At 46.5% G+C, this 13,450-nt stretch overlaps 1 protein-coding gene across 4 annotated transcripts in view; it reads left to right on the top strand.

The window, feature by feature from the left end:
* The window catches only part of DOCK2 (dedicator of cytokinesis 2), a 372,626-nt gene that overhangs the window by 69,241 nt on the left and 289,935 nt on the right, over nucleotides 1-13,450 (top strand). For all 4 annotated transcript variants that reach the window (XM_070414430.1, XM_070414429.1, XM_070414433.1 and 1 more), the window contains 8 exons: nucleotides 4,149-4,247; nucleotides 5,908-5,980; nucleotides 6,077-6,180; nucleotides 7,912-8,095; nucleotides 8,334-8,431; nucleotides 10,106-10,195; nucleotides 11,250-11,350; nucleotides 12,187-12,321. In XM_070414430.1, the coding sequence (XP_070270531.1) occupies nucleotides 4,149-4,247; nucleotides 5,908-5,980; nucleotides 6,077-6,180; nucleotides 7,912-8,095; nucleotides 8,334-8,431; nucleotides 10,106-10,195; nucleotides 11,250-11,350; nucleotides 12,187-12,321 (884 nt within the window). The remainder of the gene's footprint in view (nucleotides 1-4,148; nucleotides 4,248-5,907; nucleotides 5,981-6,076; nucleotides 6,181-7,911; nucleotides 8,096-8,333; nucleotides 8,432-10,105; nucleotides 10,196-11,249; nucleotides 11,351-12,186; nucleotides 12,322-13,450) is intronic.

The following is a 13,450-nucleotide window of genomic DNA, read 5'->3' as shown; positions in this document are numbered from 1 at the left end:
TTTCTGAACCATTCTTGCTTCTATCTCTGCTACCTTTCAAGTCATACCCCACCAGGCGGCATAGACGCATTTCTCACAGATGAATACGGGAGCACGCATGCTGGGGCTGAGGTGGAGAGGCAGCTGTGGGTCGTGGTGATAATTTGCAGTTTCATCTACTAGGGAAGTTATGGGGGAGTTCAGTTGACTGACTATTGAAAATTGCTAAGGAAGCCTGTGGGAGGCTTGCCTTTCTCTCTTTGCAGAAATCAATATGACTGCCTAATGAAGTGCCAGGCGGCTCACTCAAACACTCCTGTCTGACGCTGGTGGGCTCCTGTGGGAACGGGCCCCTTTAGGGATACCGACTTCTCCTCCTGCTCCAGGGGCACAAGGCCCTTGGCGGAGCGGGGCCAGAGGACAGTGGGGTATATTGGTCATTGGCTCACTTTGGGGTCTCAACGACCTTGCTCAGAAAGGGCCATAGGAGAGAAGCTAATGAGGTGAGCTCTGGGCTCAAACATTCAGGGTTCAGATCCAAGCCTCTCCTATCAGCTGTGTGATCTTGGGCAAGTTTATTTGTCTATAAAAGAGGAATAATAATCCTTCTTGTCAGATTTCAGGTTAAACAAAATGGTAGGTGTAAGGTACCTGGTATGCAGTACTCGGTAGCAGAAAGGAAAACATTAAGAGAAGGCAGACCTACTACAGGGTGAAGCCCTGGGCATGAATCCAGGGGGTTCAAGTGGGCAATCCAATGTGGATGCCTGAAGCAAGTCTAAGGAGAATCAAAAAAAGGCTCAGATGCCAGGTTGAGAAACCTCTGCTCTTATGCCCAGCTTAAGGTGGGAGGTAGGGCGTGGGGGGCAGTGTGGTGTCGTGGTTAAGACTATGCCTTCTGGGGCCAGATAGCCAGGCTCAAAGCCCAGCTCAGCTCAGAGTAGCAGGATGACCTTGAACAAGTTGCATGATCTCTCTGTACCTATAAGATTCTCTGCCTGCAAATGAGGCCAGCAGTGGCACCTTATTCTTGTGACTATCAAGTGAGGTAATCTACATAATAGGTGTTCATTACCGTTGGCCATCTTTCCTGGAAAGGTAGAGCGATCTCCAGGCTTGACTCCCGCCTGCTGGATGCTCATAGGCATCTCCCCGTGAGGTGGCCTCATAGGTGTGGCACACTTTCTGGCGCGTTCCCATCCATGGTGACATTTGTTCCTCAGGGTGATTCCTGCAAGGTAAATAGGGCCTGTGTTATGAGCCTGAGGTCCCTCCTGCTGAAGTGTGCCTGCCAAGGCCAACTCAGCCTTAAAGCCTCCAGCTTCCTGATTCCTGCTCAGATGTGCTCGGCTGACGGAGTCAGCAGAGCCTCCTGACTGTTAACTGGGGTTCCGGGGGTAGGCAATGGGGAAAATTATTGAACAGGCTTACTTGAGACATATACAAATCTATATTTTCCCTAAAACTGGGCTCAGTCCCAATCACGATGCTCTCTAGACACATTTGGCAATGTCCAATTTATCTCTGAAGGGTTGAGGGTCTTAGGCCTTTCTCAGAATAATACTGAGACTTTTCTCCAGCCTTAGGCAATCAAAATTTTTCATCATCTGAGGCACTAGCTGGGTAGCTCAGCTGTTTAGAATGTTGGCTGCAGGTTAGATCCCGGGCAGGACACATACAAGAATCAACCAATGAATGTATAAGTAAGTAGTACAACAAAGTAATCTCTCTCTCTCTTCCTCTCTCTCTCTCTCTCTAAAAAAAAATCAATACATAAAATTTTAAAAATGTTTTTTTTTCATCATCAGGACAGTTTTGTGGGATTCTGTTGCCTGCCATACAGCAATTTTACTTTCACCAGAGATAGATGTGTATCTTTAGATTTTATGAGCTAGATGGAATTCACTGGAGCTACAGAAACTCTAAGCCCATAAATGTCACCAAATATAAATCTTGGGTGGCTGGAAAGCATCTAGGTTGTTCTAGAAGGAACACTGGGCAAAGAGTAGAGGGTCTGAGATGTAGTCCAGCTCTGCTACTTGTGGGCAAGTGACTTAACCTCTCAGGGCCTCAGTTTATTCAGTTGTGAAATGGGGATAATGATGGTAATCGTCAGAGGTGGTTATGAAGATGGAAATAAGTGAGATCAGGTGTGGAAAGGACTTAGCACAATGCTAGACAAAATGCACTCTTTGAAGGGTTAGAAAAAGCTTGGAAGCATGTTTTTAGTTTATTGCCCCGAGAATTTCTGAAAGGCTTCCTCCCTGTGAGAAGTAGAAGAGATGTGTGTCTTTCTTTATTTCCAGTTCTCTGGTTCTCCTTATGATTACTTGTTTATTTATTTATTCATTTCCCACTGATTTTAGAGAGAGTGGAAGGGAGGGGGAGAGACACACAGAGAGAAACATTGACGTGACAGAGACACCTTGATTGGTTGTCTTCAGCATTTGCCCTGACCAAGGCCTGGGATCGAGCCTGCAACCAAGGTATGTGCCCTTGATCAGAACTGAACCCAGGATCCTTCTGTCCTCGGGCTGACACTCTATCCATGGAGCCAAACCTACTAGGCTCTTGTTTTTGTTTTTAGAGATCAGTTTTGAAAGGGCACTGTATCCTTACTTTGAAATAGACTCCGTTTGGCTGCAAGTACGACCCGTCAGTATTAAACTGAGCTCCTGCTTTCCCTGTGGCTCGGAAGTAAAGTGGGCGCTCTGCCACAAGAGGGGCGGGATTCTCCTTCCCACAGGTGTCCCAGGGCCCACACGCGGCCAGCTGGGTCATTCAGTCCTGGGAGGTGGGCTTGGTGCCAAGGATCTATTGGAGAATCTGGTAGAATCTGGTGAGAGGCCTGGACTCTCAGACGATACAAATGCCCAGAGGCACACAGTTTTGCAATTTGGGGGTTTGGAGCTGCAAACCCAATCCTCACATCCATGAGTCTCTATAGACTGGAGGTTAAAATCTGCTGCTCTTGTATAAGAACCCCACTTAGGCCCCTTCTGGGTGATCCTGGCTCAGATTTGTTTGGTGGTCAAATAACTAGAATGAACAGAGAGAGAGAATCAGGGGTTGGTATACTCCATAAACAGGTAATTCCTGTTGCCCTTGTTGGTTTGGCTCAGGTTTTATTCTGGTTAAGGGCACGTACCTCGGTTGCAGGTTCGGTCCCGAGCCGCGGTTGGGGCATGTGCAGGAGGAAACTAGTTGATGTTCTCTCTCACATCTATGTTTCTCTCTCTCCCCCTCCTCCCTCCCTTCTACTCTCTCTCTAAAGATCAATGATATCCTTGAGTGAGAATTTTTTTTTAAAAAAGGATAGGTAATCCCTGTTACTTGGAGGGTGACTTTATGGCAAGGAATAAACAGCCTACACAGGTATGCTTGCTCTGCCCTCACTCTGCTCAGAACATCCTTGTGCATTTCTGCTCAGAGCCTAGGAATTTTTCTTCAAGGTCCTTCCTGAGTCCTCAGCTGGAACTCAAATGCCTCTTCTCTGTGCAAATACATGTGTCTGTCATCACGTTGCATGGCTTAGTGATATGTGCGCCCATCTAATGATCCCTCCATTGACCAGAACCCTCATGCCAGCTTTAATATCTGACTTATTCCCATAACCCAGAGCTCAGGAGGGGCCTGGTTCCTGGAAGATGCTTCCTAACCATGGGCTGCCTCAGCCCCCTATGCCCCTGTCTGTCTGAAGCCTGAGCTCCTCCCTCCCCCTTCCCAGCTCCCTCGGGCACTTTGGTGTGATAGCATCAGAAATCCATCAGCACAGCAACTGCCTGACTGATGGGAGCCTGTTTGTAAACTTTGTGCACAGTCAGACTCAGGAAACAAATAGGATTAATCAGACTGGCAGCGAGCAGGGACTCTGGGACCGGTCACCATTGCAGTAGGGCCTCTGCGTCCGCCCTGGCGCGCTCCTGCGGTCTCCAGAATGCAAGTAATAGGATTTCTGCAGTTAAGCATCTGTCACCCTCGGGCCTGGGGACATGCATATACATCTGTAGTGTAGAACGCCATGTGGGTACCTGGTAGGAGGGCTGGGAGAGGCAGGGTTTTCCCAGGTCCTAAGGCCAGCCTCGGCCTTGGGACCAAAATTATCCAAGCCCAGAAAAGGGCAGTTCTGTAGAATTCTCTCTCTCTCTGTTTTCCCCCTCTTCGGTCAGAATGCAATCTGCGTGGGAGCAGGGGACAAGCCTATGAATGAATATCGGTCCGTAGTGTACTATCAAGTCAAACAGCCACGGTGGATGGAAACAGTCAAGGTAATAATAATACATTATAATAATAGCAGCTAATACATATCTGGGGCTCAGAGGCACCTCCCTGGGATCTGGAGCAATACCCCACAGGTGTCCGTGGTGCACCGGGCTGTGGAAATGGCGGGCCCGTGGGTGAGCACTCTGGCTCTCTTGCTCTCTCTCCGCTGGCCGAGGGCCTGGCCACCGTGCAGTTGTCAGATGGTCCTCTCGTGGGTGGTACCCAGCCCACGAAGCCGTGTCGTGACATCAGCAGTGAGGAGTGACAAGACCACCTAACACCTGTACGATAACCTTCTGGGAGGGACCTCAGAGGGAAGCGGCATTAATCACAGATATTCACATTCCTAGATCGTCACACTAAGCAGAAGGGAAAGCCAGGCACTGGAGGAAGAGTTGGGAATTCATTCAGGGAACAGGGAAGCCTGGTCCCAGCTTCAAATAGCTCTGCCTGTAACGAGCAGCAGGATTGACTTCCCCTGTGCTCTGAACCCAAACTCAGACGTTCACATGACTCAAGTTTCAGAGGTATATGCAGACCCTGAGGTCCTTGCCTGGTCACCTGTATTCCTGTTCCCCTCATGGGTCTCCCTGTACTCACTTTCTCAAAAATGATGACCTGCCCAGCTTTGGGGTCACAAGCTATTGAACCAGGGCGGGGGGTGTCCTCTTCTCTGTGTTCTCTTGCACCCCAGTTATACCTCCTTGTTGGTCCTTGTAAACTTTGTGCACAGTCAGACACCCCCCTGGTTCCATAGCTTTGTGACCCCAAAGCTGGGCAGGTCATCTGGTATAACTAGGCGCCGCCCCATGGGGGCCACAGGCTCTTTGAATTGCAGGGACTTACACGAGCACAGCCAGGGCCTCGTCACATGATTGTAGCTTATAGTAACCACTCAGCGTGCAGGAGAGAATGGAGTGGACTGCAGCTGCCCATGAGGCCCTCAGGTCTTGTGTTCTGTCTGAAACACCCAAATGGGGACCTCTGCAGGCTCCATGTTCATTTTCTGGAGTGGAAAGCGCCCCAAGTATGCATCTGTTTGTGTTTTAATGGTCTACTATACAATGTAAACGTGCCCCTTTTTAAACACCAAAGTGGTTTCTCACAGCTCGCTGAGCTTCTCTGCTGAGGCCTGAATTGCACATTACAGAGAGAGCTGTAGGCTTTGTGGGAGATTTACTCAAATGTTATTGGATTCCAGCATTTTTATTAATTTTCATAAATGGGGGTCCTCAAGCACGCCCCCTAACGACTATTGCTAATTTGCTAAGCCCTGCTGCCATTGCCCGAACTCCTGTGGTGAGCCAGGAAAGTGTGTGGTGTGCAGTTTGCAGCACATCAAACCCTGGGCTGAAGTTATGTGACTTTGATATCAATTTGGGGAGATTCATTTCCCCTCACTATAATTTACAGATCTCTTTTCATTGGCTGGGATTGCAATTTGCCAAATGGATTACATTTGGTACTTTATTTTCTTTTCATAGCTAGTCCTTATGTAATTTATTTACAGTTCATCAGGCTTGATGGGTGGGTGGTAATAAATCAGCGTGCAGGGCCCTCCAGTACATGGCCAGGCTGCCCTTTCGGGGGGCGGGGGGGGCGGGAGGAGACTGGGGAGGACCGTGTAACGCATGGTCTCCTGAGCTCTGGTTTCTGCCTGCGGAGGTGGCTGTCCCCATCGAAGACATGCAGAGGATCCATCTGCGATTCATGTTTCGACATCGGTCATCCCTGGAATGTGAGTACAACCAAGTGGCATCTGGGGCGAGAGGAGGGGGATAGCCGGGTGGCCCATGTGTCCTCCTCTTTCCTGACCTCACAATGCTACTCCCAGCTAAAGATAAAGGAGAAAAGAACTTCGCCATGTCCTACGTGAAGCTGATGAAGGAAGACGGTACCACTCTGCAGGATGGATACCACGACCTGGTTGTCCTAAAGGTACAGTGAGTTGGAACCAACTCTGCAGTGAGGGGGCTGCAGGAAGCAAAGGGGACAAGGTAGGGTGGATCCGTGGTTAGCAACAGGGACCCCAGGACCACACACACCACGGCTTACCAGCTGTGTGGCCTTGTACAGAAGCTAACTTCTCTGGGCCTCTGTTGCCTCATCTATGAGCTCTCAGTGAATAATTGTGAGGAGTACATGAGACGGTTTATAGAAATATGACAATGGTGGGTACATGGAACACTCAATATATGCAAAATGTGAACTCTGAAAGGACCTGTGGGATGTGTAGACATTCGACAGACGCCTCCCTGTAGCTAATGGGGGAATAGTAGGATTTGGGGTCCCGATCCCGCTGCTGACCAAATCTGAACTCATCTCACATGTCTCCCTGAGTCTCACTTTCCTTTTCTTCAGTGGTGATGGTGATATTTGTGTCGAGCCCGTGAGATGACCCTTGTGAAAGGGCCGTGTGTAAAGGGTACAGATGTCAGCTATCGTTGTTTTTGCATGGCGAGACTTAGATGTTTTGGAGAAGTGAGAGGCGTGGCCTTGATTGTATTGCATGCTTCCCTGCGACCCCTGTGACAGCTGGTGCCTCTGCTAGCTCCTGGCTGTAGGCAACGTTGTGGCTGCGAAACAGCAAGGCCAGGAGGTGGGCATAGGCATCAGACCCTTGCGCTTGGCTTTCTCAACATTGGAGGCTGACTTTGCTCTTTTGTGTGAGGTCCGCATGGCACATACAACTTCATCAAGGCTTTATGACATGATCCTCTTCTCTGAGCCTCTCTGACTTTTCCAAAAACCACTCCACTCCTTCTGTGCAGCCTCTGCGTTGTCATCTGGGACATATCAAGGTGGCTCTTGGCATAAACGCCATTCTTTCTCAACAGATTGCAGACTCACTGGGGGTAGAGTCCCAATTGCGGTCAGTTTTAAAATTACTCACCTTGCTTAAACCTCGGTTTCCTCACCTGTAAAATGAGGGTAATATAATGAGGTTAATTGTAATCGACAGTTACAATTGTTGCGAAGCTTAAATGAAACAGACTAAGGCACATAAAGCACTCAGTGTGACATTTAGTTCAGAATAAGGCTCCGTGAATCCTAACGCTCGTTATGCTCCCATCTACTCTTTCATTTCACATGCCAAGGGCTCACACACGTATCACTCTGAGCATGCTCTGTGCATTACTGCCATTTAGTCTGCTTGAAATGTCTAGGAAGCAGGTAACATGATGAATCCTCAGGTTCATCGTGAGAAATGTGACACAGAGAGACCAAGGGATGTATCCAACAGGACAAAGACCTGTGAGTGGTAGCACAGGGCCTAGATCTCCGGACTTTCAGACTCCAGGGCCTTTGCTAATATCAACTTCTTCAGGCTGATTCCTTATCTCGCTGGGGCACATGTGTATTAAGATCTCAGAAAAATTAGGATGAATGCAAATGTCCTATCTGGGAAATTTTCCATTTCCTTTTGCCCTTAATGATGTCCACAGAACCTCTAACTGGCTGATCAACCCCTTTTCCATGAATGTAACCTGGGTTCCTGCCTGTTTTTGGAGAAGCTGCTCTGCCTTAGTAGGTGGTCATTACTTCTCCGATGGCTTCCCCATGATTTCCGACCCTCCCCACCTTACAATGTGTGATGTGGCCACTGCAAGCTCAGTATGTTGGGTGTCTACCCTTGGCTCGGGGAGGTAAACAAGGTGCTGTTTCCAGGGGGACAGCAAGAAGATGGAGGATGCCAGCGCCTACCTGACTCTGCCTTCATATCGGCACCACATGGAAAACAAGGGGGCCACTCTGAGTCGAAGCTCCAGCAGTGTTGGGGGGCTCTCCGTCAGCTCCCGGGATGTGTTTTCCATTTCCACCTTAGTGTGCTCCACAAAGCTCACCCAGAACGGTAGGTGTGTGCGTGTGAGTGTGGGTGCGTGCGTGCATGTGCGTGTGCACATGCATATAAGTGTGCCTGTGTGTGTGCCTGTGTGTGTGTGCATGCACTTGTGCATGTGTGTGCCTGTGTGCATGCCTGTGTGTGTGTGCATGCATATGTGCATGTGTGTACCTGTGCCTGTGCCATGCATGTGTATGTGTGCACAAACCCAGTGATGGTAACTGTACCTGTCTGCACTCTGTCCTAGTGGGCTTGCTGGGTTTGCTCAAGTGGCGAATGAAGCCTCAACTACTGCAGGAGAATTTAGAGAAATTGAAGATTGTGGATGGAGAGGAGGTGGTGAAGGTCGGTATTCATCCACTAGTAACAGAGCTGGGAATCGCGAGTGGCTTTGGGGGGCGGGGGAGGAAAGTGTTGAAGGGGATGGGACAGCTTTTTCTCGTTACTGGGAAATCTGGGGATGATTTGGTCCAATGACACTGAATGTGAAGTTGCAGAAAAGTATCTTTGTGCCCAGTTTCTGGAAAATGATCAGTATGGGTGTAGATCCCAGCTCACCTGCTTGCCAACTCCATGTGATAATAGTATGAATAGGACATATTTCTCAGGGTTGTTGTGAGCATTCAAGGTGATGATATTTAAAAATTACTCAGCACAGTCTCTCACACAGAGTACCCAATCATTGAACGAAAACACACGACATATACAAAGTTCATTAAAAGGTAACTATTAATTTTGTTGTCATAAAGTACTGTAGCAGTATGATCTCTTAGTGCTACCTACACATTATTGTCAGAAATAACACAGTACTGTTGGTTTCCGCAGCTTGGAGGGCATTATGCTTTAAACACGAGAATGGGAAGGACACCAGGGCTCACATTTTAAGTGAAACAAGCAGAAAAAATGCAAATGCCAGCTGTATTGTCACGTCCACCTGGTGGTGGAGAATACAGCGTCTGAAGTTCAGGTCTAATGAAAGCCACCCTCGTCTCTGGCACCATGACTTGGGGCGAGTGTTTCCTGGAGGTCCCAGTGAGGGTAATCTTGTTTCCACCAGGAACTTGGTGCAGCTAGAAGCTCCGAGATTCAGCATCTTTATACGGTCGCTCTGTGTGTTGAGGACTCTAGGAAATACTGACCCGCCCCTTAGGAGGGAGGGGTAACACACGTTAGTTAATTTCCCATGCATGCAGAAACATGGTTGAATGTCCAGATCAGTTCTTTAAATGGTTGGTATCGACCTGCCTACCTGGTTCACCGACGGCAGAGAGGTTCCCCAAACAGCCTTTCATAGGGTCTGTCACTTTTGAGCAGCTTAGAGAAGACATCTGGGAGTGAATTCCACTGTCTCCTTTTTGCATTATTTTTTAAAGTTTTTTTTAATTGAATTATAATGCATAAACAATAAAATATGTACAGAGCACTTATTCTAAAAGTACAATTCAACGTATAGGGTGGGGCAAAAGGAAGTTTACAGTTGTGAGTATGCAAAACACACAGTTTATTCTTGTACTATTATTTATTAATTAGTATATTATCTTCTATACAAACAACTGTAAACCTACTTTTGCCCTTCCATGCATTATTATACATGTACATTCCCATGTACCCACTACCTAGATGAAGATACAGAACATTTTAGCATTGTGGTCGGTTCCCTCATACCCTTCTCAGTCAATACCCACTCGGGGATAACCACTTAGCTGACTGCCATCACCATTGATGGGCTTTTGTCTATTCTTGAATTTCATAAAAATAGAGTAATACAGAATGTACATGTTTGTGTCTGACTTATCTCACTGCACACAATGCTCAGGAGAAGTAGTTGGCTCTTTTTTTATCACTGTGCTTCTGTTGGTGGACAGGTGGGGTGCTCCGAGTCCTGGTTCATGTGAACTTGGACCCCTTGACCATGGCGCATGGTGGATGTGTGCTCTCAGTCTCTGTGGTCTACACTGAGAAGTGGATTTCTGAGTCACCTACACTCTTTCTTAATGCACCCTTCATTATTTTGTCCAGTTTCTCCAAGATACTCTGGATGCCCTCTTCAACATCATGATGGAGCATTCTCAGAGTAACGAGTATGACATCCTCGTCTTTGATGCTTTGGTAAGGGAGTGGATGGGTTTGTGGCATAGACATCAATGTGTGTCTCACTGAGAGAACCCTGAGAACGTCTAGCTCTTGTGGCCCTTTTCATGACTCTTTTGGAGGAATTGTCACGTTAGGCAACCAGGCCAGTGAATGAGCTGCTGTTCCCTTTCATTAGCTTGGAGTGGATGCCTGGGCAGAATGCGTGAAAGGGGAATCTTCAGTGTTGATGTCAGAGTGGCACTGGGTGAAAGTACATGAAGCTGGATACCATGAGTAACCGAGTTGGCTTTCCATGAATGCAGGGAGCTGGTCTCTGGTCAGGTTGTGAAGGACCCACAGTGTATCTTAAGTATCCTTTCCCTTCTTTTTCTTCATGGTCTCCAACTCACCAGAGCACTACGCTCACTCTTTCTACCCAGAACCTTTCATGGGGGTATGCCATCCAGATCTTTCTCCTTTCCCTCTTTCCAAATGGTCTCTTCCTTCTCTTGCTGTCCTAATTCACGTTCCTCAGTGTCATGTCAAAATAAACATAAGAAACATTTGAATTAGGGGATATCAGTGAGCAGCAGAGTGTTGATGTGTTAATCCCTTATGTCAGTGACATTTATGTTTATGAAGAGGTTGCTTGGAGACAACTGTGACTTAGAGCTTCCCAAGAGGGCCTGGAAAGCTAGCTCGAAGGAAAGATGTTCTCTGACAAAAAGATCCTTTGTTCAACCACTCAGGGAAGTGCTGAACATTGCATGGCCCTCTCGGAGAGTCATGATGCACATAGATATATTAAAGACTCTGATAAGTCCTGCAATAAAGAAGGCAGTCTAAGGATGACAACCTGAGATTTCCCAAACTTATCTCACCAAGAAACCTTTGTATCTTATAATGCTCTGTAGCACACTGCATGAAACACTTTTTAGGAGAGATACCACCTTCATGAAAAGGACTAAAGATATATTAGCGAGCTAATTCCTGGGTAAAAATTTTTGCTAGGGGTTCGGTTATGCCATGTGACTATGGCTTCCTGCCCTAGGTCTGTCCTGAAAACACTGATTCTTTGTCTTTGCCTTAGATCTACATAATTGGACTCATTGCTGACCGGAAATTCCAGCATTTCAACACCGTTCTGGAGGCTTACATTCAACAGCATTTCAGTGCTACCTTGGCTTATAAGTAAGTGACTGTGTGCCTCCTGCTTTCCCTGCCAGGATGCCTAGGGCACAAGGAACTTGAGTATTTTCCTTTTATCACTAGTCTGTGTGAGTTCTCCCTTTTTTGAGAAAATCCAACTTGTGCCTCGGTTATTTGTATGAAATAAAAATATGCAAACCCATCGGTTGAGGTGAATACAGTGGCAGAAGTACATGGAAGTCTTTCTTCCTTTCCTTCTTTCCCTCCCTCCCTCCCTCCCTCCCTTCCATGAACTATCAGTAGCTACTTGCGATAAACATTGGGATTCAAAGGCTACAGAGGAGACAGGCACATGCTCAGTAGATCACTATAGTTTGGGTATAGACAACTGAGGGTCCCAGAAGGGAGATGATGCTGGGAGGTTGGTGGAAGCCAGTTTGTGTAGGGGCCTTGGAAGGAGATCAAGTAGTTTGAAGTCTGCCTTGCCGGAAATGAAGAAACATGGAAAGTTCCTAATCAAGGGAGTTCCATGGTATAACAAGAACATTTTCAGCAGGAAGAAAAAGCTGAAAAAGACATTATCACCACCATTATTCCCAATCATATTCTAATTGTGACTAGTTTTTCTAGTCAAAAGATTTTCCTTCCTCACTAGTTTTTTTTTTTTTTTCTGGCTTTTTAGAGGCAGGAAATAATTATTCACTCTCTGTATTAAATATAATTTTAAGCAGCGTTATTTTTATGGTTGTAAATGAGTAAGCTTGGCTGTACCACCACCTTTAACCTTTGATTGAAAGCCTTATAATTTACTGAGCAAAGGAATTACCATGCCGTGGGTTGGGAAGCAACGTATTTTGAAAATATAATCCCTTACTCAGGAAACTGATGACGGTGCTGAAGACTTACTTGGATACCTCCAGCAGAGGGGAGCAATGCGAACCAATCCTCAGAACCCTCAAGGCTTTGGAATACGTGTTCAAGTTCATCGTTCGGTCGAGGACATTGTTTTCTCAGTGAGTACTTGCTCTGTGAGGGTGATTGATTGGCTTTGCAATTCCTCTGGGATACAACATTGTGCCACGGGAGACACTCTCTTACAAAATGACCACCAGCCTCCCATCAAATACAAATCAAAAACCCAACACAGAGAGTTAGGAATAGGTAATCATTGTTCCTTGTAAGTTTATTTGGGAATAAAAGAAATCTTAGCATGTTGTAGGGTCATGCTCCATCCAATGAACACAATTGGTGATTTGAGGCTCTTCAGCGCTTCATATGATCAGGTTAGTTGTGTGTGATGGGATACAAGAGGGAAACATCCTGGGAATGTATTGTCCAGATTCTTAACAGTTCAAATGAAGAACATTCAACTCAAACTGACTTATGGAGAAATAGGACTTTATTATATTTTACATTATTGAAAATTCCAGCCTCAGGCATGGCTGGATCCAGATGCTTACTGTCATTGGGGTAGTCTCTATCTCTCGAGATTTTGGCTCTGCTTTCCTTTGGCTGGTTGCTCTCTAAGGCAAGTTTTCCAAAGTTGAAGCTATTTGAAATCTCAAGTTCATGTTGTATTGGCTTAAGCAATTCTAGGTTCCTTGTTTCAGCAAAATCCTATGCCAAGAACTCTGATGGGTCATGTGCTAAGGTCTTAAACCATGTGACCAGGGGAATTAATATGCAGATTGTGTAGTGGTGGTCACATGTGCACCTCTGGAACCATGGGTTGGTCCGCCATGTCTGATGTGCACTTGTTTAGTTGGACCAAAGAAAGCAGACGTCTGTAATCATCATTTTGATCAAGATGATGGATGGGCCATGATGGCATTATACTCGACGAGGCATCTGAAATGGGTAATCATTTGGGATTCTCAAAACATTCTTTGAGATTTCAGTTAATAAATAGAAAGAGATGAGTGTTTTGCACCATGTCACAAAACATATGTCATTTAGGTTATTCTAAAAATGAAGTATCTGTTTCAATTCCTCTAGCTTGTCAGTGTGTCAAGGCAGAGACTGTGCATTAATTAAAATATTAGGGGTATTCTTGCAAGTTGGAGGGATACTTGTAAATTATTTGAAATCCAAATAGAAGACAACTGTGGGTCTTTCAAAGGGTTGAGTTTCTTGGAGGGGTTC

This window comes from Myotis yumanensis, unplaced genomic scaffold, assembly GCF_028538775.1.
Source record: "Myotis yumanensis isolate MYYU_CA2020_CCGP unplaced genomic scaffold, mMyoYum1.0.hap1 SCAF_5, whole genome shotgun sequence".
In the NCBI taxonomy this organism is placed as follows: Eukaryota; Metazoa; Chordata; class Mammalia; order Chiroptera; family Vespertilionidae; genus Myotis; species Myotis yumanensis.
Note: the sequence above shows the minus strand (reverse complement) of the source record. Positions and strands in the feature narration are given on the sequence as shown.